The 24,712-nt window shown below is 42.4% G+C and overlaps 1 protein-coding gene across 4 annotated transcripts in view; it reads left to right on the forward strand.

The window, feature by feature from the left end:
* The first annotated feature begins 373 nt into the window (after positions 1–373).
* NOVA1 (NOVA alternative splicing regulator 1) overlaps positions 374–24,712 on the forward strand; it is a 91,402-nt gene continuing 67,063 nt past the window's right edge. For 2 of the 4 annotated variants that reach the window (XM_066608577.1, XM_066608580.1), the window contains exons 1-2: positions 374–1,023; positions 2,648–2,791. In XM_066608577.1, the coding sequence (XP_066464674.1) occupies positions 870–1,023; positions 2,648–2,791 (298 nt within the window). In that variant the 5' untranslated portion in view covers positions 374–869. Of the gene's footprint in view, positions 1,024–1,679; positions 1,715–1,737; positions 1,870–2,647; positions 2,792–24,712 lie in introns of those variants that run through there. The other 2 variants (XM_066608581.1, XM_066608579.1) reach the window with 2 other exon arrangements.

A 24,712-nucleotide genomic window follows, 5' to 3' on the forward strand; every position in this document is an offset into this window, starting at 1 on the left:
TCTCTCACCCCTCTCTCACACATCGCTCCCTCTATCCCCCCTCTCACCTCCTTCTCCTCCATCCCCTCATTACCTTCCAGCACAGCAGCAGCATCCTCGCCTCTCTCCCTCCCCTTGAAGCAGCCCGATCATGTGAGCCGCCGAGCACGTGACCGGCGCGTCACCGTACCTCCTAGGAGCCCATACACACTGGCATTTGCCTTGGAAAAAAAAACACCTCCTTGTGCGCCGAGTGATTGAATATGCGGCCGTGTAAACATTCCGTGTCAGTGAGCGGCCGGCCGCCTCGTCCGCCCTGTAGTCAGCGGTGAGGCCGGCAGCGGCAGGCAGGGATTACTAGCAGACAAAAGAGAGAAGGAGGAGGAGAGACAGCAGCGAGGAGAGAAGTCAGAGGCTGCTGCGGTCGGCGGCGGCGGCACTGACTCTCCTCACATCTCTGTGCTCCTCAGCCCTTCCCTCCCCATCACTCTGCACCCTCCCTCTTCTCTGTGTTTCTCAGTCCCAGCCATCTTGCTTTATTTTCTGCTTCTACCTGCTCCCTCCTTTATCTTCCTCTCATTCCCCAATCCTTCTCCTCGTCCCCGCACTGTCTCCTCGCCGCCCCCTCCGTCCTGCACTCCTCCCCTCTTTCTCTCTCTCTTCTCTCTCCCTCTCTCCATCCTTTTTCCTCCCCCTCCTGGCTTCTCTTTTATTTATTTATTTCCCTCGCTCTTCTCTGTCTCCGTCTCCCCTCTCCCTTCTTCTATTGCTGTGTCTGTATATTTTGGAGGTGCACCAGGGGGCTCCCCCCTTTTTTGCAGTTGCTTGCAGTGCAGCTAGTGGGGTACCCCCCTTTTTTTATTTCCCCCCCCTTGTGTCCCCCCTTTTGCATGCTGCAACCCACCAACATGATGGCGGCAGCTCCCATCCAGCAAAACGGGACCCACAGCGGGGTCCCCATAGATTTAGACCCCCCAGACTCAAGGAAAAGACCCCTGGAAGCCCCTCCGGAGGCTGGCAGCACGAAGAGGACCAACACTGGAGGTGAGCGCTGTGCATCTCTGCACCCTTCTTGCACCCTAGTGCACCCCATTATGGGCATTATTAAAGGGGGGGGGGGGGGTCCTCATACCCACTGTAATTGCAGCCAATATGGCGTCTTTTTGTGTTATTATTATTATTATGATGCATTATTTATTATTTGTGCTCCACATCTTCCACCTGCACATCTTTTATATATACAGATAGACTTTGCATGTTATGTTATTGTGTTTAGGGGGGTTTCAGAGAAGGGTGCATGTCAGGGGGTTTTCTTTTTTTTTCTGCTTGCTTTAGTTTTTTTTTGGGAAGGCTACTAAGATTGCAATGTCTTGCAGGCGTGAGGGGGTTAATAGCGAGTGCTGCTGGAAGATGCATGGAGGAGGCAGGGACCAGAGCAGTCAGCTGCACATCAGTGGCTGCACCTCTCGGTCCCCTCTCATTGTTTCTGGGCATCCTTTTCTTCAGGCAGTCAAGCCTTTTCCCTTTGTGGAGTGCCTGGATTTTTTTTTGGGAGTAATACAGTGTGCCTTTTTTTTTATCCCCCCAATCATTAATTGTGAGCTTGTGGGGGAGGGGGGGGAGAGAGAGGCTCAGCTCACAGGAGCTGGGGGGTGCTTCTTCTGCATCCTGGTGATGTGTCCCAGCATCTTCACGTTCATTTCTATTGGAGGCATAACAATGCAACGATGCAGAGGTGAATGCATTTGCTGAGGAATTGCAAGGAAGATCAGTGGGTTTTTTCTTGGCTTGGATGTATGCTCCCAGCACAGGAATCACACATGGACCTGCACTTTTATCATAAACTGTACAGGGATATATATTTACTGGAACATGTTGAGGTTATGCAAAGTCAGTGACTTGTTATATATTAAAAAACTATTACCATACCGCATTTCCTGTCATTTCATTCAGCGAGACTTCCATATTTGATTTCTATCTTATATCTTAATTTTTTTTTTTTTTTTTGTTCTTCCTTTTTTTTTTTCTTCTTCCATTCTGCATCTGGCTACATGTGATTTTTTTTAAATTTTTTTATTTATTTTTTTTCTCTATCCTGTGCGCCACCGTGATTTAAGCCGTAGATCGCTTTGAAATAAGAGGGGGGGTGTGGGGGGGGGAGAGAAAAAAAAATCTGCTTAAACTGCTTTAATTAATAAGCTTATAGGAGGATCATGAGAGATTGAAAGAAGCTAAAGAAATACATTGGGATTAGCGTGGAAGTCATATTACACTGAGGTTTTTTTTTTCTTCTTTCTTGGCAACGTCTTAATGCTTACAAATTAAACATGCTGTTCAGAGGTGAGACTTTGTAAGAGCGCAGATTTCGGAAAAGATTGCAGACGTTTCGGCTATACATGTATGTTCGTCGTGACGATCACATTTTTTTTTTACTCCTTTTTTTTTTTGGACATGTTTTTTTTTTTCCTCCAGCGCAGGTTGAACGCTACTCAGTCTTGGGATTTTTTTTAAAGAATTACATAGTTTATAGACGTTGTTATTACTACGACGGAGGCGATTGTGATGTTTTCTTGATTTTTGTAGCCATGTTGACTTGCTTGGTTTTTCTCATTGACGCTCATTGAACTAACTGTTGATTTTTTTTCTCTTGTCTCTTTTTGCTTTGCAGAAGACGGCCAGTTTTTCCTAAAGGTCCTCATTCCTAGTTACGCAGCCGGATCTATCATAGGAAAGGGTGGGCAGACCATCGTCCAGCTACAGAAAGAGACTGGAGCCACAATCAAGCTGTCCAAATCCAAAGATTTTTATCCAGGTAAGAAGCAGGTCTGATGAAGATCACTTAAGTCAGTGATTGACAGGCAGTTGATATGGCATTTCTCATCCCTTGCTTTGTTGGCTCGCTGAAAGGTGGCTGTCCTAAGTATTATTTCGTCCTCTGTACTTGTGTTTACTCTTCGAGGTATTCCGCATTAACGAGTTTATATACCTCGGGTGCTTATGTAAATTTTTTTTCCTGTGTGTTAACATGCAGCAGAGCTGAAATTGTCATTTAACTCTTTGGGCTGCATCTTTTTTGTCTCTTGATTTAAAGACAATGCAATCGTTTTACCTGCAGTCCTATACAGGGACTTTGATAGCTAATGATTTGAAGTGCATTCCCAGAAACTTCACTCTGCTACATCTGTATTGATGTTTAGATTTTTTTAAAAAAGCGAAACAGGTGGTTTTTGTTTTTCATTAAAAGGCAGCTTTGTGGGAGGATTGAGATTGGAGGCGTGCAGTCTTTGTAGCGCAATTGCTTTGCACGAGCTAATTTTCATGGTTTACCCTATAGTGTTTCCCCTATAATCATACACTGCAATGTGTGTCTGTGATGTGCTTATCAAATTCGTCCTACTAAAGTATTTAACAGGTAAGAATTTGCAGCGACGAATCGATCGAGCGATCCGTAATACGTTAGTTAATGTATGGTGGTACAGAATAAGTCTTTATCATGTAGACATACACATTCTGTATAAGGGCTACCATTGTGAGGAGCTGCTATGGCAGTGGTGTCATCCTGTTAAAGGTCACCCGGATAATTGTATGTTCACACTATGGAAAATAAACCGTAATAAGGCAGTAGGCCAAAAGTCACGTCCTGAGCAGATATACATACGGACCAGCAAAATCCATTCTAATCACACTTGATCTTCGACTGCAATTATTATTCATCATCCCATGCCATTTGTGAGCTATGCAGAATTGGTTTTCTAACCTGGTATACAGTGTCATGCAAATGACAAAGTTCACGAGACGTCTGTTGTGACCGAATTTGCTGCAGTGTTTGCAAATAGAAATCAGATAAAGATATGCAAATGTTTGGTGTTCTTTTTCTTGCAGACAAAACATTGTTTTAAGGAGGCCACCATCAATCAGCGCGCAGGATTTCATTCAATGAGTTCTGCCTCGTTGCCAGACTGATTTTTTTTTAAGCGTTTTGTGATTTTCCTATTATTAATATTTGACAGTATTTTTTATTATTTTTTTCCCCGATGATGTCTGACTTATTCTAGTCACGGTTGACGTTTTTGATTAGTTTTCTCCCCTTCCTTACAAGACGACTTGCTGGTAATGGAGTAGTATTCATTAATGGCATTTTTTAAGAAGGGGATTTTTTTGGCAGATTTTTACAATGTCACCCTGTAAGGTGCAGCAGCAATGTCACTGGTAGTCTAGCGATGACTTGCATTGGGTTGAGCGTAGTACGCGGAGAGAGAGACGTTAGATCTCGATGTTAGTAAATGGATGTGTTTTGTATGTAATCAATGGAAATCTGAATTTCAGCAGAAGCAAGAATGGGAATTCACTGCATAAGCAGATAAAAAATAACATAAGGGGGGTTAGCGCTCAAATTTAATAAGGTAATATATCTGGCAGACAAGCGCTCAGCCAAATTAAATTTGCTGTTTAACAGCTGAAAATGAAATAGCATTTCTTGCATTATACATGAGGTTGTATTAAATGCACTCCAGTGTTATAGGAAAACATAGTCCAAATTACTCAGGGAATAATGCAGGGGTGCCAGGGTTGGCGCGGATTTGGTTATGCTTTGGCACAGGTAGAGTCGGGTATATGTGCTATAGGGATTTTGCAAAATAATATCCACACCGTAATCTATTCAGATTATGAGCGCCTTATACATAGCGTAATGCTGCTGTGATTATTGGGCATACAGATGCAGCAGGGAGCTGAGTTTGTCATTTGGCACAACCCTTGTAAATCAATGTGTATTATTTGTGGTTTTCAATAGGACTGCAGGTAAACTCAAGAATGACATATTCAGCTCTGCTACATACTGTCTATACCGCCATTCCATGTTGGATAATAATGTAGACGATTGCTCAACACATGCTTATGGTTATATCTGCAGCATGAATGAATGAATGACGATGCTACATTGTTACATTTGGGCCTAAAATGCTACTTGTTCCATGAATATGCTAGGTAACCTCTTTGTCCATTTTATCCCCTCTGTGCCAATAACCTGTTGACTATATACAAATACACTATTTTAACTAGTTAGTACCATGGTTTTTGTTTTCATTTATTAGGTAGAAAAAAACCGAGACGTGAAATAAATATATAATCTAGATCGATGTAGAATCTGGTTGGTAGAGTGAAGACGTCTTGAAGACTCCAGCATGGGGTCTCGTCGATGTTTCCGCAGGGATGACGTAATAGACTTTGCGTCGTACGATTCCTTTATTCCCTCTTAATCAATTGTATCCAGTGTTACCTCCTTTAGGAACCAACAGAGGAAACCATTAGAGAGCAAAAAGACCAAAGAAATGGCAAATTCTCAATAAAAAATCTCCCGTATTTAGATAATTAATTTTTTAATTTTGCCCATATGGGATTTTTTTTCCAACGCCTTGCAGCATATTATTACTTAGACAATCAGGAATGAAATTAAGTCACTTTATGCGTTTTTTTGCTCTGTGACAGCTGGTGGGGTTTTTTCACTTAACCTTCTAGTCACTGGATGCTTTTTTTTCCTCTAGTTTCATTATCTAGTTGCTATCTGGTGAAGGAAAGCGAACGGTGGAAGGTTTAGAAATGGTAATTTTTATATTCATTGGATATATTAAACAGTAAAAAGTTAAATTACGACTAAAAAAAAGACAATTTTCTTGCAGCTTGTTTATATACGCAGTGTTCGTATACATTAATAAATGCACCCAGCACACCTTTTTATTATGTTTTATCGCTCTTTGTGTTATTGATAGACATATGTATTTCATTGCTCTACTACATATTTCTTGGGATTATACATATAGTGACGGTCTATAGGTCGCAGATAGAGGGTCAAGCTGTGTGTGTTGAGTGATCCGTCGCCTTTATATTATCCCCGTTTCTTATCACTAGGTATAATCTTTGATGACGCCATACTATTTTCTCGCATGTAGTGCACGGCGTCATGTGAAAGAGGGGGGGGGGGGGAGAAAGGGTTATGGTCATATAATAAGTATTGGTGAAAGATTTTCCGCTGTAGATAACTCATTAAGTACGTGATGGTGTTCAGATAGGAGGCTTCCACATTTCCTAGAAAGTTTGTGACTAGTATATAAAATAGTTTCTAGGATTATCTGTAAGTTTGTCAATTGTTTTCACGTACGTTTTTCTTTTTGCCGAAGAATGCGTCATTGGTTGCATCTTTTTTTATTTAACGCAGAATACACATTTCCAATCCGGAAATATCATTAGCCATTAATTTCATTACTGGATTCGCTCTCTCGATCCGACGCAACGATTCTAGTATTTCTCTGCTCAGTCATGGAGTGTGTACTCTTTGTTGCAAGAAATTCATTCACAGTTTCACTAAGAGCCACGTGTTGTCGAAAGAAGTCCGTAATGACGTACAGGTGATTCCAACAGCGGCCATTTTGGAAGGGTACAGGAAGAGGCTTTAGATTACGACAAGCAGCACTAAGTTCAACCCCAAGAGCCATCTTTCCTGCAGCCATGTTTTACATCCTTTCGGCATAGTTGACACTCCGCCCGCTGTTGGCCACTAAGGTATGCAGGCACAATTGACTTTCTGTTATCTACATGCAAGCGGATATGCTGAGATATAAGAAAGGGTTCATTGAAGCGTGTCACACAATTACTTTGCTCCCAATCTGTTTTACACGGTGGCAGTTATTAACACAGATAAGGACGGCCACGCTGAGGCTCTTCTCTCTCCGCTATCCAGTTTCACACTCCTGTATTTTTTTATATCACAAACCCCTCCCCACCTCCTACATCTGAATTTCTTGGAAATAAAAAAAAAATTGTTATCTCTCCCGTAGTTTTACCTGAGAATGAAAGTTGGCTGCGACGCACAACCCGACGAGAAGCACAAAGAAGTTTCCTTTCTCTGCCTCTTGCCAACTCTGTAATACAATCACGGGTGTCCTTACCCTGATGTGGGAGATTGTTTGTTTTTGTCCCAGCTATTTATTTGTGTACTGATGTGACTACGTGCGAGTCTCTGGGCCCCGGCCAGCAGTATACAGGGAAGCAACTTGTCATACGGTGATCAGGACTTGCTGGTAGTTCTGGCGCTCATTCAGCAATGGGGACCTTCAAACTATTCGGATTCTATCGAAGGGTGTAAATCATTAGTTATGTTCTTCCACATTCTACAAACTCGTCCATCTTACGTTTTCGGGTCATTGGATATGTTACCTATTTTCATTTAGACTCATTTTTTTAGTATCTATATGTGGGCATTTAGATTGTACTAAAATGAAGCTAACGTTTCATATTTTGGGGCTGGCTGTCAGAGCAGCTTACTAAATATCCATGCGTGTGAAACTGTAATTGTATGTTAGAATAAGTTGTTTTTTAGCGTTAGTGACGGTTTAATGAAGATCTACATTTTTAAAGTTGTGATTTTCTCCTCAGTGCATGTCTTGTATGGAGTGAAAACATCTAGATCTAGGATACTATGGTCCAAAGTGAGAAGAACCAGAGGCATCTGCAGAACACTCATTCACCATGTAATTGGGGATAAGGTGGCGAGGCGGGGGGGTGGTCTAGATGTCCAAATAGTAGTTCTAACATCCATTGTGCTAAAAATATAAGGCAGGCCGGTAGATGAGACTATCTGAATGGAATTGGTAAACTTTCAATCAGTACAGTTCAATCACAATTTCGCACAATTATTTAGAATCACAAATCTACACAAACATTACCTTACATTATTTTTGGGTGTTTTGGGAAATGAAGAAGTGAAGACTGGTTGCTAGGTGCAAAATTGCACCTTGGTTATGATAAAATGATACTTGCATTTCTTTTTAGTAGTGGAATTTGGCATTGAAATGCACACATGTCAACCACGTACAGATCATAAATAGGAACAAGTGGGCATAGTCGGCACCAAAGATTTTGGGCATAACAGTGGGCTCTAGTACAGTGTAGGATAGAAATCTGAAAACAGTGATCAACGTGTCGAAAAGTGTTTGTAAATACCTGAGTATACATATATAATACATGAGTATAATGCTGGGCTGCCACCATCTAAAGATGCTGCATGCTTCTTAATGCAGGGTCCTGCATCTAACCTACAGGAACTTGATGGAAAATCAAAATTAGAAATCCACTTAGATTCAACAAGCTTTAAAAAAAACTATAAAAATTATATTTTAATGCTTCCTAAAAAGTGAATATTTTCATAAGGTGGCAATCCAGTTAGGTACCATAACCTCCAATCCCAATTAATTAGCTTTCTTTACTCTGCTGCAATGTAGGAAGCTATAAATTATCATGCCGGTAGTTGCAGTGCGTTGGTGAATAATCGCCCAAATGCAGTAATGTTGGTAAATCACATCTGCATTACACATAAAACAAGAGTATAGCTTACGGAGAATATTCCAGTAGCGTGAATGTCCTGTTTGTCCTAGGGTAATATGCCATCAGTCTTATTGGGGGTCGTTCGGTGGTTCTTATTTTACAGTATTGTATATAGAAGTGTATCAGAATGACAGTTCATGGAAGGGATTAGTTGTACGAGGCCGGCAAATATGGCTTTACATGGGATTGGGAGCTGTCACTCATCAGGATCCCATAGCCCAGGCTTTCGTTAACAGGTTTCATCCAGAAGACACCAGCACTTGTGTCTTAGTGTAACGGAGGAGTGGTGGCCACGTTAACCCTTCTCACAGTGATGAAAGTTAACCCTTTAACGATCCACGTCCGGCAGGTAATTGGGACCAGACTTGGTGGAATATAAGCACCCCAAGTGTCAGGTTTCACTGCAGCTGCAGTTGACTTAATTACCCTGACCGGTGGGGCAGGAGGAGACGATCCATCCAACAGGGAAGTGGGCAGTAACCTCCTGCTTGCACCCTCTTTTCATGCCCACAATCTAGTATGACACAAGTTGCTAACATATCATTTTTTTTAACTATTCGCAGTGAAGAATAAAGGGTTACGTGAAATCGTAATGAAGGTTCCCTCTGTTTTTATTCATGCAATTTTTTTTTTTTTTTAATAAACGGTTTCATTATGCCTACCAGACTCCTATGAAAAATGGGATCAAATGATAAACCCGGCACCTTATTAGAAGAATTCAAATATGACATGCTATTATATTACCAGCAGCCCCGTCTTTTATTATTCATCATATCACAATAACCAAATTATAGCGTTCATGCGATTCCCGCGCTACATACTGATACACTAGCATACGGTTGTGTGACTAGCACCTGTCGGAATTTTATGTAACCCAGTCAGACGCTACATTCTCATTTCCTTGACATCAGGCAATCCCACTTTTGTCCTTTTGGTATATATAAGGACGAATTAGTTTGCATATTGGCTTATTCCATTAAAGCACCATTGGACATATTTCACAGCTATAGGAAGCGATGTCAGATGCTTGTCCTCCCAGTTTAACAGAAATGGATAACTTAATTTTGCTTCAGTGTACATTTAGAGGTTTTTTTTATTTCTATTCCGTGAACTTAATTCGAATGATGTTTAAAAACTGCATAGAAAGCATTTTGCAGGCCATTACACTTGGCACAATGAGTGAGTCATACGTCGTTATTAAAGGGTTGGCAACAAATTGCTCTGCGTAACAAATCTTCTGCAGACACATTGAGTTTGCACATATCTACCATCTATATTCCTGTATACCCTTGGAGCAGAAGAGTCAGATTGAGTGTCTCATTTAGACATTTGGACCCCAGCCAAGTTTTAGGGCACTTCTACTCCCCCCCCACCCGCTCTGGAAGTGAGGATATTCCTGTAATTTCACAGCCCTGGGTCATCCGCAGGGACAGTTACCTCCTGAACATGCGTCCAGTCACCTGCCAACGAGGAGAGACATTCTGTAGACATTCTCTTCATGTCTGAGCCTCATTGTTGCAGTGACGCCAAGGAAGCCATCGACACACATGCTAAAGAGATAGCAAGCATTGCATGTGCTTAAGACTTGTAACAACTCCACCAAGTAATGGGTTTATTGTTACATTGTTTGTCTTTGGAACAATCATCCACAGGACGTTCCTTTTACACTGCACCATTAACGTGCGAATAGGCATAAATGATCGATAGTTGTTAGATGCGAATGATCAGCAATTAAATTGTTACATTATCACTCATTGGACCTAAAAAACCTCATTCATCTGCTGCAAAGCCTTACGTGTAAACGGGTGTCTTAGGGATTTGCAGAATAGAAAGCGATGGCGAGAGAGGCGTGTTTATGATCCAATGAACGATCAAAACTACCCAATTATTGGTCAGTGTTAATGCATGCAAGTGAACGATTACTACGTCACTGCTCGGTCAGATTTATCTCGCAGTGTAAAAGGGCCCAAAGAGGTTTTTCCACCGAGGACTAACTCTTGTTTCAATCTTTGTGGGTCATGCCTTGTCAATCTCAATGGCATCACCCAGTATGTTGCATGGCAGACTCTGGATTTAGATGCAAAATTTGTTACTTGTCTTGATGAATCAAGAACGTCGTATCTTGAGAGCGGGGAGCATGTGGGGTAATGCACCCCCTGGAGTTTGTTGTGTGGGGGGCGTCAGTAGGGCATTCTCTGTTCTATTGAATTCTCATACAGTGTTAGGGTGGCATACTGATACCTTGATCTAAGTAAGGAAAAACGTAGCTGCATTGAGCACTTGAGGCGGAATCACACTAGCAGAAGCACGTCTCGTCCTAGTAAATCCGCAGCGTATTTACGCAACCAAAAATCACTTAAGCCTGTGTATGTCGCCTGCTCCAGCGTGTTTTCACACTGCCTGCGAAAAAAGAACGCACAAAATCGCATTGATGTAATGCGCGAATATGCAGCAAATACACAGGTTTCTGCATATTTCATAAGTATTTATGCACGCTTATTGATTTCATTGGGCTTCTACGATGCATAATACGCACCAAAAATGGACATTCCGTGTATTTTCCCACGCGGTTGCACATTGCATGCCAAAATTTGCTTGTGTGAACGAACCCATTAAAATCAATTGCTTCTAATCACTGCGTATTATGAGGGCGAAAATTACGCATGTAATATGTGGCGCAAATATGCTCATGTGAACAAGCTCTTAGGCCATATTTACATGGGTGATATTCCCATGCAAGTTTCGCCTGTTTTCGATACGGGCCGTTAGTCTAAGATCGAAAAATTGCTGCATGTCCCATTTTTGGAGATTCGTGTTCAAGAATTGCCCATTATTTTTTAAGCAAGCATGAAAAAAACAACGCATCACACCTGCATGCCATGCGATTTGAATGCGAGAGCAATGCATTTTTCCAGAATTTTACTATTGGAACAACTTACCTTTTTTAACGCGCATGAAAAACAACACAAGTCAATCTGATGCAAATCGTTCATTTTTAAAGCAAAAATGCATCAGACATGCATCAAAATCATAGGGAAGCGCAGGAAAATTGGCTGATATCGCAAGCGTTCACGTAAATACAGCTTTACGTTACCGCAAAAATTCTGTACGCTATCCCTCTGGAGTGGAATCACATCATGTATACGTGCACGGGGCTGTTTATGGGTGTTATGTGTTATTTGCATGATACTCTACAGCAAACGCATCATAAAGTTGATGAGTTCTACCCTTCCGTAAAATAGTGTAGGCGATGAACAGAGCCTTACGGCAATTGTATGTATGGATGTGTAATATATAGTATTTCATGTACAGACACAGGACAGCGAGAAGCTGTCAGACTTTAGTCTAATATGGACAATAGAAATACATTGTTACATTCTTTGCCCAACTCATGATTAGGTGGCATTTGATACATATGTGTCCTTCCTCGCCTCTGCTAGTGTATCTTCCCTGCAGAAGACCTTAGCATGTCAGACTGTTGGAATGTAATGGGCTTTGCATCACCCTGGTAGAAATCCTTAAGTGCGGCTCACTGATTAATAAAAGCCGGCTTCCAGGAGAGCGATAGCTGCCATCATCACCTAAATCAGTGTGAGCGCTGCATGTCCATCCACCGCAGATCTGTGCGCTACCGGCGTAAGAGATGACGTCATCTGATCTTAGAAGGAGGCAGGGGTATGCTGCAATGGCATAATATATGCCAATAGCATAATATTACTGTATATCTGGTTGGGGCATTTTAGGGAGAACTCAGCATACTGTAGTTTGGGGTTTTCCACCGATTGTCATAAAAAAATGCACCAAATGACAGAAACCGTCATTTCATGCTTTTTTTTTTTTTCCTTTCAGACCTGCGTTAACAAGCTATATCAGGTGTTGGATAAAGTACATATGTGTTATATTACTAGGCATCGAAAAACATAACCTGTAAATTCTATTGGATTAACTTTTTACAGGCCGAATGTTTTTTTTTACAAAAAGCGGGCAATTTTTTTTTCTTTTTTTTTAACCAAAAATGGTAAAATTTGGGCCACGAAAAAAAAAGAAAAATAATGATCCCATTAAGTAAAAGTGGAAACAGACTATTTTCACTTGTATAAAGCTTACAAGGTAAGAAAGCCCCATCTCTCCCACGCACAAACATCCAAAACTGCTTGGATCGGCTTAAAGGGGCTCTGTCAGCTTGAAAATGCAGTCTGTTCTGCAGGCGGGAAGAGCTGAGCAGATTAATATATGGCTTTTGTGGGGAAGACAATTCAGTAAAAGGCCGGGATCACACCACCGTTTCCTAAAAGGCTTCATTAAAATTGCGTAGGGAATCTCATATTGTGGCGTTTTTGGTCACGTATGCCAGCGCATGTGCAGCATATTTCATGCATGCTGTTCTGCACTGGCTAACTGGTTACCTGTTTTTTTCTTTTTACTTATTCTCAGGTTTCCTAGCAACATGCGTAAAAACTGCAGTGTATACGCAAAATGTAATTGCGTATACACTGCATTCCAAATGCATCCATAAAAAACAATAGGGCTGTACGCACGTAATACGCGGTAAAATAGAACATGCTGCGTTCTCTTTTACACGCATAACCTACACAAGCTTGAGCGGAACAATGAAAATCAATGTGCCTTCATTGACTCCGTTCACTGCGTATTGTGCGCACGTAATACGCAATGCACATACGTTTGTGTGAGCCCGGCTATGTTGCAGAGCCAGCATGAAATGTCGGAAGGAAAGATCCTGCATGAAGAACTATCTATTCAGCATCTGGTATTTTACCGGCTGAAAAAAATAACGGGCAGCGCTATAGATAATGGGGTCAGTTCGGTTCCATCATAAAACGGATGACTTTTTGTCAGGGGATTAACCCTTTCCTGCTTCTATAACGGAGCAAGAAAACCGAATCCTATAATGCAGATGTGAACATAGGCTTAGGCTAATTTCACAGGGGCGAGTGCGATATTGGGCCATGGAACTGATATTCCGCTTGCCATCGTGCATTGTCCCCGCGGATGCGAGGCGTTTTTGTTACAAAAACGCCTTACATGACTTCAGGGAAGTAGTGATCCTGGGATTCAATGGGAAGCTCCGCAGCACACTCATGTGCACATGGCACGCTGTGTGATGCTTTGCCGGCCCCATTGAACGCCCAAAGATGGGACATGCTGTGATTTTTTTTTTTCCCCCACACCGCAATGCAGGAAAAAAAATCACTCATGTGTATGACCCATTCAAAAGAAGGGGGTTCATATCCGTGCAAGATTTGTGCGTCTTATAACGCACAAATCTCACGAGATTTTCTCGGCCATGTGAAAGCCACCTAACTTATATTTTATTCATGCTCATTCCTAGGTGAACAGTCCAGTGGGCAGTCTTATCAGTGATTGTCAGCTACCCTTTATGTACAGTCACACAGCTGTCAATCACTGATAGCTCCGCCCATTGGACTGTTCAGTTCAGAATGTGCAGAGATATAAATGAATAAAGTACTAACTATATATCAATCTTCTCGGCTCCTCCTGCTCTATTACATCATGCCCGCAGATTAGGATGGCGTGTTGGGAGTGACAGATTCCCTTTTAAGCCTCTTGCATGGGATCCTCATAAATCCTGAATGTGGAAGTTATAGCCAGCTATGGGCTCCTATTGTATCTCTGTGAGACCCACATTATGAATGATTTGGTATAGAGTGGTGCACAATCTTCATGATGCCTAAATAACAAATATTCTTGTAGTCATGGATAGACATTTGTCTGAGAAGGGGTTACTGCAATCCTGTTACTGCATATATTGTAAAAATGAATAATTCCCCGTGTCATACAGGTAGTCAGAACCATTATTATTTAATAGACGAGAACACATTAATGACATCAGTTAATAACGAACATTAGATACTTCATGATCGCCCGCAGAGAGGTGTATGTACGATATGTATACGTCCGTCCTGACAGTGAAGGGGTTACGTGCCGGAGGTCTGATTTCCTCAGGAAGCCTGCGTACGGGTGGGCCTGGGACTTGTATCTGTGTGTGTTTGGTAGGTGTGGGTTCCCCGCTTGGCTGGGAGAATGTAATTTCTGGCTACTTGTATAAAGGCTGGAGGGGGGTGAGCGGGGAATAAAGTGGGGGCCTGTGAACAGCTGAAGTGACACTGAGCGCCAGCTGGGGGATCTGAAATCAAAATAAGCTGTGTGAGTTGTATTAGCGCACAATTAGAATACACAATAGTGATTGTGCGGATCAAGGTCATGTTGCACTGGAAAAAACCAGCAGAACGCGGCTCTTCTCGCTTGTTTTTAAGTTACAACCCTACGTTCAATACCAAAAGTCAGTTTTTCCAGGGAACAGATTGTATGTTTTGCACTCGCTGCTTGGATGTAAGGCTCACGCACCACAATGAGCTCCGAGGTCTGAGGGACCAAGAAAAACCCTCTGACGCTCTTATTATATAGGTATGCGGTATATGGCATTAAGATCTTTCTCCGCAGCAGCCCATAGAGCAGCCATCGTTGTTGTCCAAATGGGTTGGATTTGCAGTGGAATTTCCATGCGGACCCTTTGCACAAAAATTCTGCAACAGCTATAGCATACTGAATGAGATTTGGAAAATCTCAACAGTAAAGTGCGGAAATAATCTGTACAAAACACGTGCGGAAATTAACGTGCGGCGCAGAGGTCAATTCCGCAGCATGTTCATTTTATCGCCGCTGTGGAATTCCCCTCTTTTCGATGAGGGAGTGAATTCTGTACAGGAATACGCGTGAAAACGCGCTTCAGAATCAGCTACCATGTAGACTTGGCCTAAGGCTGGGCTCATGCGAACCTTTGGTAAAACACTGTATAAAACGCAGTGTTTTACCGTGGTGTACCGCAGAATTTTTTTTTTTACTTTTCCGTTCTGTCTGTTAGCGACATTGCGTATAAACATATGCAATGTAATTGTGTGTGTACTGCGTTTTATACAAACCCATGGAGAACTATAGGGCTCTATTGCATGTAATCCGCGGTAAAATAGAACATGCTGTGTTCTTTTTTACATGTATGTTATACGCAATGAGTAAACACAAGTGTGTGAGGAATAGTGAAAATCAATGTATTATACACCCCTACATCGCGCACGTAAATCCCAATTCATTTCTGCTCGTGTGAGCCTTACAGTTGGGGCTTATTATTACGAAGCGATGGAGGACTGCGCCTGTCGCTACCAAACACCCACACAAAGCTCTGTAATAAAGGGATCAGATACATTCCTAGTCAGGAAATTCCTTGCCTGCTCCAAATATACTTACTAATAATTGGTTTATCTTTTTTGGCTACATGGCGCTATGCGGTTTGGCGCACATGACAACATTTTGGCTCCAGACAACCTGTGAGTACGTCTCCTGCGTACGCTAAGGGTTAAATAGGTTGGATTCATGATGAATTCTGCCATGTTTTAGCGGGATTTTCCTCTTTAGGGCTCATTCACATGGCTGTATGCATGAAACGCTACGATAGTGCACTGCGCATGGCCGTGTATCTCCCGCTCGCGGGCATGCGCAGTGTGACTTGTTTGTTTTTCCTTTTTCCTGCTCTGTCTCCTAGCCGTGTTGCGTATCCATGTACTTTCGGGGACTCCATTCACTGCGTATCTTGCGGCTGTGCACCACGTGCGTAATACACTGTAAAAGTGCGGTCGAGAGAATGAGCTTCTCTTTAATATGGCGTATACCACAGATTTGTAATAGTCGCTTTATTTGTCTTAGGCTCACTTCACATCGCATTCGTTGGCGTTAGCACCAGGAACGCTCCCTGCACGCACAATGTGGCCCCCATGCACCAAGCAGATGACAGAAGAGTGACCCTTTGGTGTCGGCTATAAGTCGCCGTCATACCTTTCTTATTTTTTTGCTGTATAGGAAACACAGCCCTTTACGTTTTCCTTTACGGATGAACACACAACAAGGTATATCGAGCCACTTGCACAGGGAGTCAATGGCTGCCGTACGCGGTGGCGCTCCTGTACATACAGGCATACGTGTAGATCTTGTATTTTACCTGAAGGCAAAATGCTCGTTTTATCCTCCTTGTTATAATGTATGTCCTCTAACATGGCGGATGATGCAGCAGATCTGCTCTCTTATTAAATCACTAGGATAGGATAAAGAATTGGAAGTATTAATAGAGGAATAGAGCACTTTGTTTCCTGTCAGCACGACGGAGAACCGACTGACTGCTTACATCAGCTGTGCCATCCGTTTTAACGTGTTTTAAGGAAAAACAAATCCACCTTCCCCTAAAAATGTGAGTCTAGGATGCATTGTTCCACTACAGCAACAACGTATTCAAGGAGTTGTGTGTAAGGGCGGCATCACACGAGCATTGGCGCAAATACGCTTGCCGCAGCAAGCGAATGAACGGGGTTTGAAGAGGACCATAGTCAGCATGTCTGTACATAGTGCTGTAATTTTTGCGCACACGAAGGTACTTCACACACGCACGGGACACACCCTTTATGTGGAATTTAATGCCTATTTAAACCTAATAAGGGCCAGCTGTCTTGTTTTTCCTGCAGTTTGCGCGGTGTCACACCCTTGCCCTTGCACATTTTCGCACCTGCCATAGAGTTCTATGGCAGTTTTGCTGCGCAAAACACAGGAAAATAAAGCGAGACCTATTTTTTTGCGTGCCCATGAGAGTCAACCCATTGAAATCAATGGGTTCTATGCTCTGTGTTTAGTGCATGCAGATTTTGCATGCGCAAATACCTGCGCAACCCGGCTGTGTGACGCCAGCCTCAGAAATGGGTTTTCGTTACTCTTGGAATAGGGGGATGTTTCGTGACTAGGACCATCCTAAAGCCGGCCACAACTCTGGCGAACAACTTCTGAACAGATGCCTGGTTTCGCCATCCACATTCTAGTCCATATTGGCTAGTAAAGTAGCTCAGACTTGGTTCAGTGACACCAAGCCACGGACCATCGATCTCTGGGGACGGTTCTTCAGGAGGAAGGTCCTTGTTGGACGAATGATCATTCATGAAAATTAAAGATCTTTCACCGACTATCAGAGGAAAAGTTCAAACGCACCACATTGATTTCTAGTCAATAACGGTCAACTAAAAAATCATTCGTTGCCCGTGCAACGAACAAACACGTACCGATTTAAATGGCCGTTTAGCCTAGTAGTTCCAGATGTGTTTTTTTCCAGCGGAATTGCGCAGGGTTTTGCGCATCCCCTTGCGTATTGCACACCCATTTGCAGCCCCCCTTATGGAGACCTTTTGGTGCGCACAAAATTCAAGCATGTTAACTTTTTTCTTTTTTGCGTGCGCAAAATACGGAAAGCTGTATTACCCGTTGGAATCAATGTGTTCTATTATGACTGGTTTAGATATAGAGAGTGGTTTTGGACGGACTTGTTAGTCATTCTCAGATTTTAGGAGTCCCTTCCACGCCGTCCTAATGCTTTTTTCTTGGTCCTGCAGAGACGGCCGCCTATTGTCTTGCTGTCCGTAATATTGAGGCAGCGGCTGACGCGTCTTCTCCTGGGAAGTCATGTTTGTGTAGCTGTAATAAATTCAGAGTGTATTAATTCCTAAACAGAGTAGAAATGTGCCAGACCACAAGCACTCCGCGCCTGGAAGGAAAGCACCGCCTTTGGATTATTTTGCTTATATGCTATTTATTTTACATGAGATCAGAATAAACAGGGAGACGTGCGATAATAATTACACGGTGAAATACGTTTGGCTTTTCATGTTTTTTGCTTGTCTAATGTAAAAACATGGACCAGCATGTTGGAGAAATTCGTTTTGTGATAAGAGGATACAGAAAACGGTTAAAAGGGGTTTCCTGGGACTTGGATATTGATAACTTATCCTTAGGTCGGGCTCACAAGAACGTGCTTCTGCCATGACGCATATCTATCTATCTATCTATCTATCTATCTATCTATCTATCTATCTATCTATCTATCTATCTATCTATCTATCTATCTATCTATCTATCTATCTATCCATCTATCCATCCATCCATCCATCCATCCATCCATCCATCCATCCATCCATCCATCCATCCATCTTGCATGCAGCAAGCAGACAATGACAAATGCATAGTTGCAGCATGCTGTCAATCCCTATATACTATCTTGGCATATATGCACACGTAATACATGACAAGATAGTGCATGTCACGTTTTTTTGGGGGGGGGTTATACATGCGTATTTCGCGCAGCGCAATTAAAGGGTATGGGAGATTGCTACTGCATATTATGCGTGTAAAAACTGCATGGATAATATGCAATGAGCCCGGCTTTAGGATTGGCCATCCACATCACATTAGTGTGGGTCCCACTCCTGGTACCACCACCGATCAGCTGTATACAGACACCATGGCACTCTGCTAAGTGTTATAACCTCTTCATTGAACACCAGGCACGGCACTATTTATTCTCTCATAGCTGTGGTGCCCACTATTGCAGTTCAAGCTCATTCACTTGAAGGAAAGTTCGCTGCGCAAAAGGTCAGGTGACCAACGAACGCAGCATCACAGGCCAAGGAAGAGACAGCGGCGCTTGCTGGAATGCTGCAGCCTCTTCAAATGGCTGATCAACAGAGGGTGTCAAAAGTTGGCTCATCATCAATTTGATATTGATAAGATCACGTCCTGTAAAGCCCTTTGAAACCATAGAATCATAGAATAGAATCATAGAGTGGTAGAGTCTGAAGGGACCTCCAGGGTCAACCCCCTGCTCAGTGCAGGATCACTAAATCATCCCAGACAGATATTTGTCCAGCCTCTATTTGAACACTTCCATTGAAGGAGAACTCACCACCTCCTGTGGCAACCTGTTCCACTCATTGATCACCATCACTGTCAGAAATAGAAACCAAAGACTGGTCCAGGGCTGTAAAATCAGCTAGCCACTAGTTATTTGGTAGACTACTAAACATTTCTAATTGGCTATTGGAATAGCCTTCAAAAGTTTTTAAAACAATGTGTCCATCACCGTTGAATGTCTAGTAGTCTCTAAGAATCATTATCTTTCATATATCAACACTTAGAGATATTTGCGGACCCCCACAGACCCGAGAATCATCTCCTATCCTTTGGATAGGGAATACTTCCCGACATGAGAGTCCTCCTTCAAGGCCCCTTATCATATGGCAGTATTTTGCACTAGTATTTATAAGCAATGCCTGGTTTGCACTGCTCATTTCAGACAGCTTTTATAAATGAAACCTACTTATTTGTAAGTGTGAAAGGGACCTAAAAGGGATTTTGTCATTTTATTCTTGCTGCCCGGGACCGCTGTGCCTATTGCCCCATGTATGGTTTTGTTTATTTCCTAAAGGGTGTGGCATTTCAGTTCTCTCCCTATAGAGCAAAGGCCAGAGAGCTGTCAGTCGTCATGTAGCCCATCCCCATGACTCGGAGCCAAACTTCAAATGTGTTTATTCTGAAATGTCGTAGCATGATCCCATCAGGCCATAGACTTCCTGTCCCGAGTTCATGCTGTCCGTGGTTTGGGCAGCAGGAATCTCATGCTGGTCATAGACATAGAGGGAAATCATTCGGCTACTGGCAGTCCTTTCTGAGCACACCATAAACATATCCGTACTGGTCTGTGGATGGGAATGTCTTTCATTACGGATGCTTTTACGCAGAAAGATTAGCGTTCGAAAAAAATCGCTGGATCGTGTGAACATGGCCAACGATAAACGATAATTCATTCGCTTATCGTTCATTTTACCCTGAAGGTTGTGAGTTCAATCGCCGCCTGGCTCAGGTAGCCATCTCGAGCTGTCTATCCTTCCAAGGTCGGTAAAATGAGTACCCAGCTTGGTGGAGGTGGGGAATAAATAAATTACCTGAAAGCGCTGCAGAATAAGTTGGCGCTATACAAATAACAAGATTTATTTTAGTTATTTATCTGTACGTTTAAACTGACCGCCTGAGTGAGCAAACTCGTAGAATCATTCGCTCGGGCGAACCGTTATCGCTACGCGCAAAGCTGGATAAATGGCTTTCAAACACATCTAGAGTCTCTTCTTTTTTGGGCAAAATCCAATCATTGTAGGCAAATAGGGTGGTCGCCACAAGATTGTTGGCGGATCCACTGAATTAGGGAATAGTGTAGGTTGATGGGGTGCGAGTTGAAAACAATAGGCATCCTCCTTATTGTATTGTTTTCGGTTCCCACCCTACAGTGACTATTTGGGAGGGCTAGTTGTCCTCCGCCTTAATTTCCTTCTTTCTCTCAGATACAAGTCATCATTGCACTTTATGTCTTCCTCTCGTCTATAGCACTTTTATCTGTAATGAGCCTATTTTGTAATGCGCTTCAGACTGCTGAGGTATCCATATTCATCCGTAATTGCTGAACGTTCATTTGATATCTAGGCCATATATTAAAAGAGTCCATTACCAAACTGGCACAGAAGGCAGTAAATAATCATACCCCCTCATTTTATGCCATTACAGATTTTAATTATTATATTATGTCCCATTTCAAACGCCGGAGAGAGTGAGATTGCGTTTCGGCCAAAGATTTTAGAAAGTTGTTTTTGCTGTTCTTTCTTAGGTTATTTCCTCCTCTTCTCCTACTGTAATTGTCTTACATGTCCAAGACACGGAGACGTCCCGCCGAGGACAACTTTTCTGTTGTTTTTTTTTTTTCCCTATTTTGCTGATTGCTCCAGAATTTAGCTTCTCATCTCCTCGTTTCTAGTTTTTTTCTAACGAAGTCTCCTTCTGTGATCTGTAAACACGCAGAGCGGTGCAAATCTAATGACAAGTGACATCTATCCAGAGGAAGGGGACAGAGAAGAAGCTAGGCACTGTCTGCAAATAAAGCACAGAACAAGGATTGTGGTCTATAACTAATGAGGCAAGCCTTGTGCCGGGGAAGGAAGGGAGGTAGTTTATCTGTCAGGATGCCATAGAGTACATGACGGCCTTTCATCTGCAAGGGGCTGGCTACCGTATACAGATCTTAGCGGGAGCTAGGCCAGCAGAATTTTTGACTAACCTGTCACCCTATTCCTTATTTTGCTTTCTTCAATAAAAAATGACAGCGTCGCACGCCGCTTAATGGTGTGGCATTACGGAAGAAAAGGATTGTCAATGCTAGTGGTGATAAACTGCTACGGTTCTCCAAAAGGATATACATGCGCAAGTCATTGGTCTATGATATGCATCCATGGATGAGCCTAACGTGCGGCACATAGGGTGCAGTCATTTCTACTAGCGACTTCAAGAAAGCCATGTGCTTCCCGCCAAAACAACCCATTCCGATGAATGCAAGTACTGATTTTCAGCGGCAGTCAACAAATTTGACATGTGTTAATTTACTCTTTTTTTAAACAGGTTTTCCAATGGTAGGAAATGATGGCATATTTGCTCGGATATTGGTGGTGATCCAACTGCTCCAGATATAGTTCTTCTTCTCCTTGCCATCTGCTGTTCATAGACTGGCAACACAGACCCCGTTCAGAAGTGACAATACATTGCACAGGGAGTGTAGGAAATATTGTCTCAGCGTGCTTCAGACGTAGCTGATTCGGTGCGGATTTTGGTGCGGATATGCCTTCATTTTGAATTCATTTGAAAGGGTGAAATCTGCGGCATGTCCGCAACAAAGTCCGAAGCAAATCCAGACGTGTGAATGTAGTCTACAGGAGAAATGCTGAGGTTTTGTAGAAGGGTTTTAGGGATCAGACTTCCATCGATCATATTGTTGTATCTCCTAGCAATATGTTGTGTCATTACGAAATGTGAATACCCCGTTACATCTGCTTTACAACACCCCAAATTTAGTGCTTGCCTATAGCTATTAGGAGAGTAGAATACATTGTGCTTCTGCTCAGTGACCTGTATTTAGGAGAGGCCCCTATATACCCCGTTTCCTCCAAAATAAGACAGTGTCTTATATTAATTTTTGCTCCAAAAGATTTCACTTTTTACATGTATAGCTGTCTGGACACTATTTAAATTGAGTTTTTATTAACTGTAACCAGGGCTTAATTTTGAAGTAGGGCTAATAGTTCAAGCATCCTCAAAAAGCCTGAAAAATCATTCTGCATCCTCAAAAATCTTGGAAAATCATGCTAGGGCTTATTTTAGGAATGGGAAACCGGGTAAGAAGGAAGTTGGGTCATTGGGTCTACTTTAAAACCTTCTGTGTAAGTAATATTTCTTTTTTTTTTGCATTTATCTCTTTAATTCCACTCAAACCAGCAGCCATGTTCCCCTAAGGGTATGTTCACACGCTGCAGATTATCCACTGTGGAATAGCATAAATTGACATTTTGCAGAATCGGGATAAGTCCACATGTAGCTGATTTGCTGTGGGTTTTGGGGCAGATCTGCAGCAGATTTTACATTGCAATTGAATTCACATCAATCGGGTGAAATCTGCTACTAATCTGCACTGAAATCTGCAGTGTGTGAACGCACCTTTAAATTCCGCAGTGTAGGTCAAGTTAAACTGCAGATGTTCTCTGCAGCGTGTAGATGGGATTACTAAAAATCCCCATCAACGATACCTGTAATGTAAATACTGCTGGTTTTCCACAGCTAATTCCGATGTAGAGAGACTGCATTATTTCTGACCCGTATGAACATACCCCAAGAAATGCAGGCTGGGAAACTATAGGTTGGTCATGGATGTGTATTAGCAGCACTTTAGGGGATCAGTGAGTGGCCCATACGGTCTTCACTGGAGTAATTGGTATAGTCACCCACTGGTTGTAGAGTCTACCAGAGCCTCGCGTGAGATGATAAGCTGCTTGTTTTTTATTCAGTATTTTTCTGGTGTTTTAACACATTTTCTTAGTAAAATGCACTGTAGTCAGATGTTGGCTGTAGGTCAATAGGGAGTGACGAAATGTACTGCAGAACTGCAGGGTGCCATTTTTCATCACTTTTCATGCCCTTTTTGGGTGCCTGGTGTGTCTGTTTTTTTTGTCCCTTTCTAAAATGCAGCATGCTCTACTTACGGCATCTTTTCCAGGCGTTTCCATAAACTGCTCTGTAGTAAAAAGAAGAAAAAATCCCTCAATAATCCAATATAAAAAATGTGTGACCAATAAAGAGTTGTAAAAGATGCATGAATTTCAAAACCCTCTCAAAAATGCCGCGAAAAAGTGTGTTTGAGGGAAGCCTTTAATATACCGCAGCGAGCCTGTAGTACACCGATCACCAGCCTGTACCTCTAGCTGAAAGTACTCACTTTCTATAAAGCTACAAGGGATGCAATACTGATAGTTGGTATACCTAGTGCTGAATATATTATTGTGCAGAAAAGGGCTGCTAAAGAATAACCATGAAGAGGGACCAAAAAAAGTCCGATAGAAGTGCTAAGTCTGTCACAGTAATTGAGGCAGGATTAAAAGTGATTATGGTAACTGGGTTGTTAGTTGCTGTCGACCGCACAGTCCAAGTGGGTTATGGAGGTAGATAGTAGCGTACAGGAGTTGGAGAAAATGTCTTTTAATAGCCCAGACTATTATTATTATTAGTGTAGAGTCTCGAACAATCCTCCATACTTATGGCTTCCTTTCGGGCCAGTGTCTTAAGGTTTTGATATCACTCTGGTTTACTTTTTCAACACTGCATTTATAGCAGGTCGGTCAGATATGAGAGGTTGGCCAATTACAAATGTTGCATATAAGTGGGTTAGTTTTACCTTGTTTTGTTATTCCTCTCTATCCGAAACTCTTTGCCTTCTTTCTCCCCTAGATGGTCATGTGATTTCAATTCGGACTATCTACTTGGGGTTATGTGTTCGTTTTCTAGTCAATTTCTCACTCTCTGTGATGCTGCTACACAGGCCCTGACTGTAGGGGAGGGGCACAGTCACTCCTATCACAATTACTGATGATGATCACACAACTCCTGTCATACAGGTATAATAGAGGAGATCACAGCTCATCCTCCTGACTGTATACTTATGGTCCGGAACTTATTTAGAAGACCGTAGGAGCTAATAATAATAAAACTGTCGTCCTTCCCCTTCCTCCTCAGAAAAAAAAATGATATATTGTGTTTCCCCCAAAATAAGACCTACCATGAAAAGAAGTCCTACCCTGGTTGGGGGAAGTTTGAAATATAAGCCCTACCCCAAAAAGAAGCCCTAACTGCATTATATAAATATAGGAATTCATTACCTAGCAGGCTTGGCGCACTTCCCTCCTGCCGCTCTTTGCTGTGATCAGAGCCACTGCGTTGTGGAGGCGGCATTTGTGAATTTGCTGAGCCGCAGTATTTATTGGCCTATTCATAAATCCCGCCTCCCCAACGCAATGGCGGTGATTGGTTCTTCGATCACTGCTCAGCCAATCAATACAGCGGTCGAAGAATGCGTTGGTTCAGCGAG

This window comes from Eleutherodactylus coqui, chromosome 6 (assembly GCF_035609145.1).
Source record: "Eleutherodactylus coqui strain aEleCoq1 chromosome 6, aEleCoq1.hap1, whole genome shotgun sequence".
In the NCBI taxonomy this organism is placed as follows: domain Eukaryota; kingdom Metazoa; phylum Chordata; class Amphibia; order Anura; family Eleutherodactylidae; genus Eleutherodactylus; species Eleutherodactylus coqui.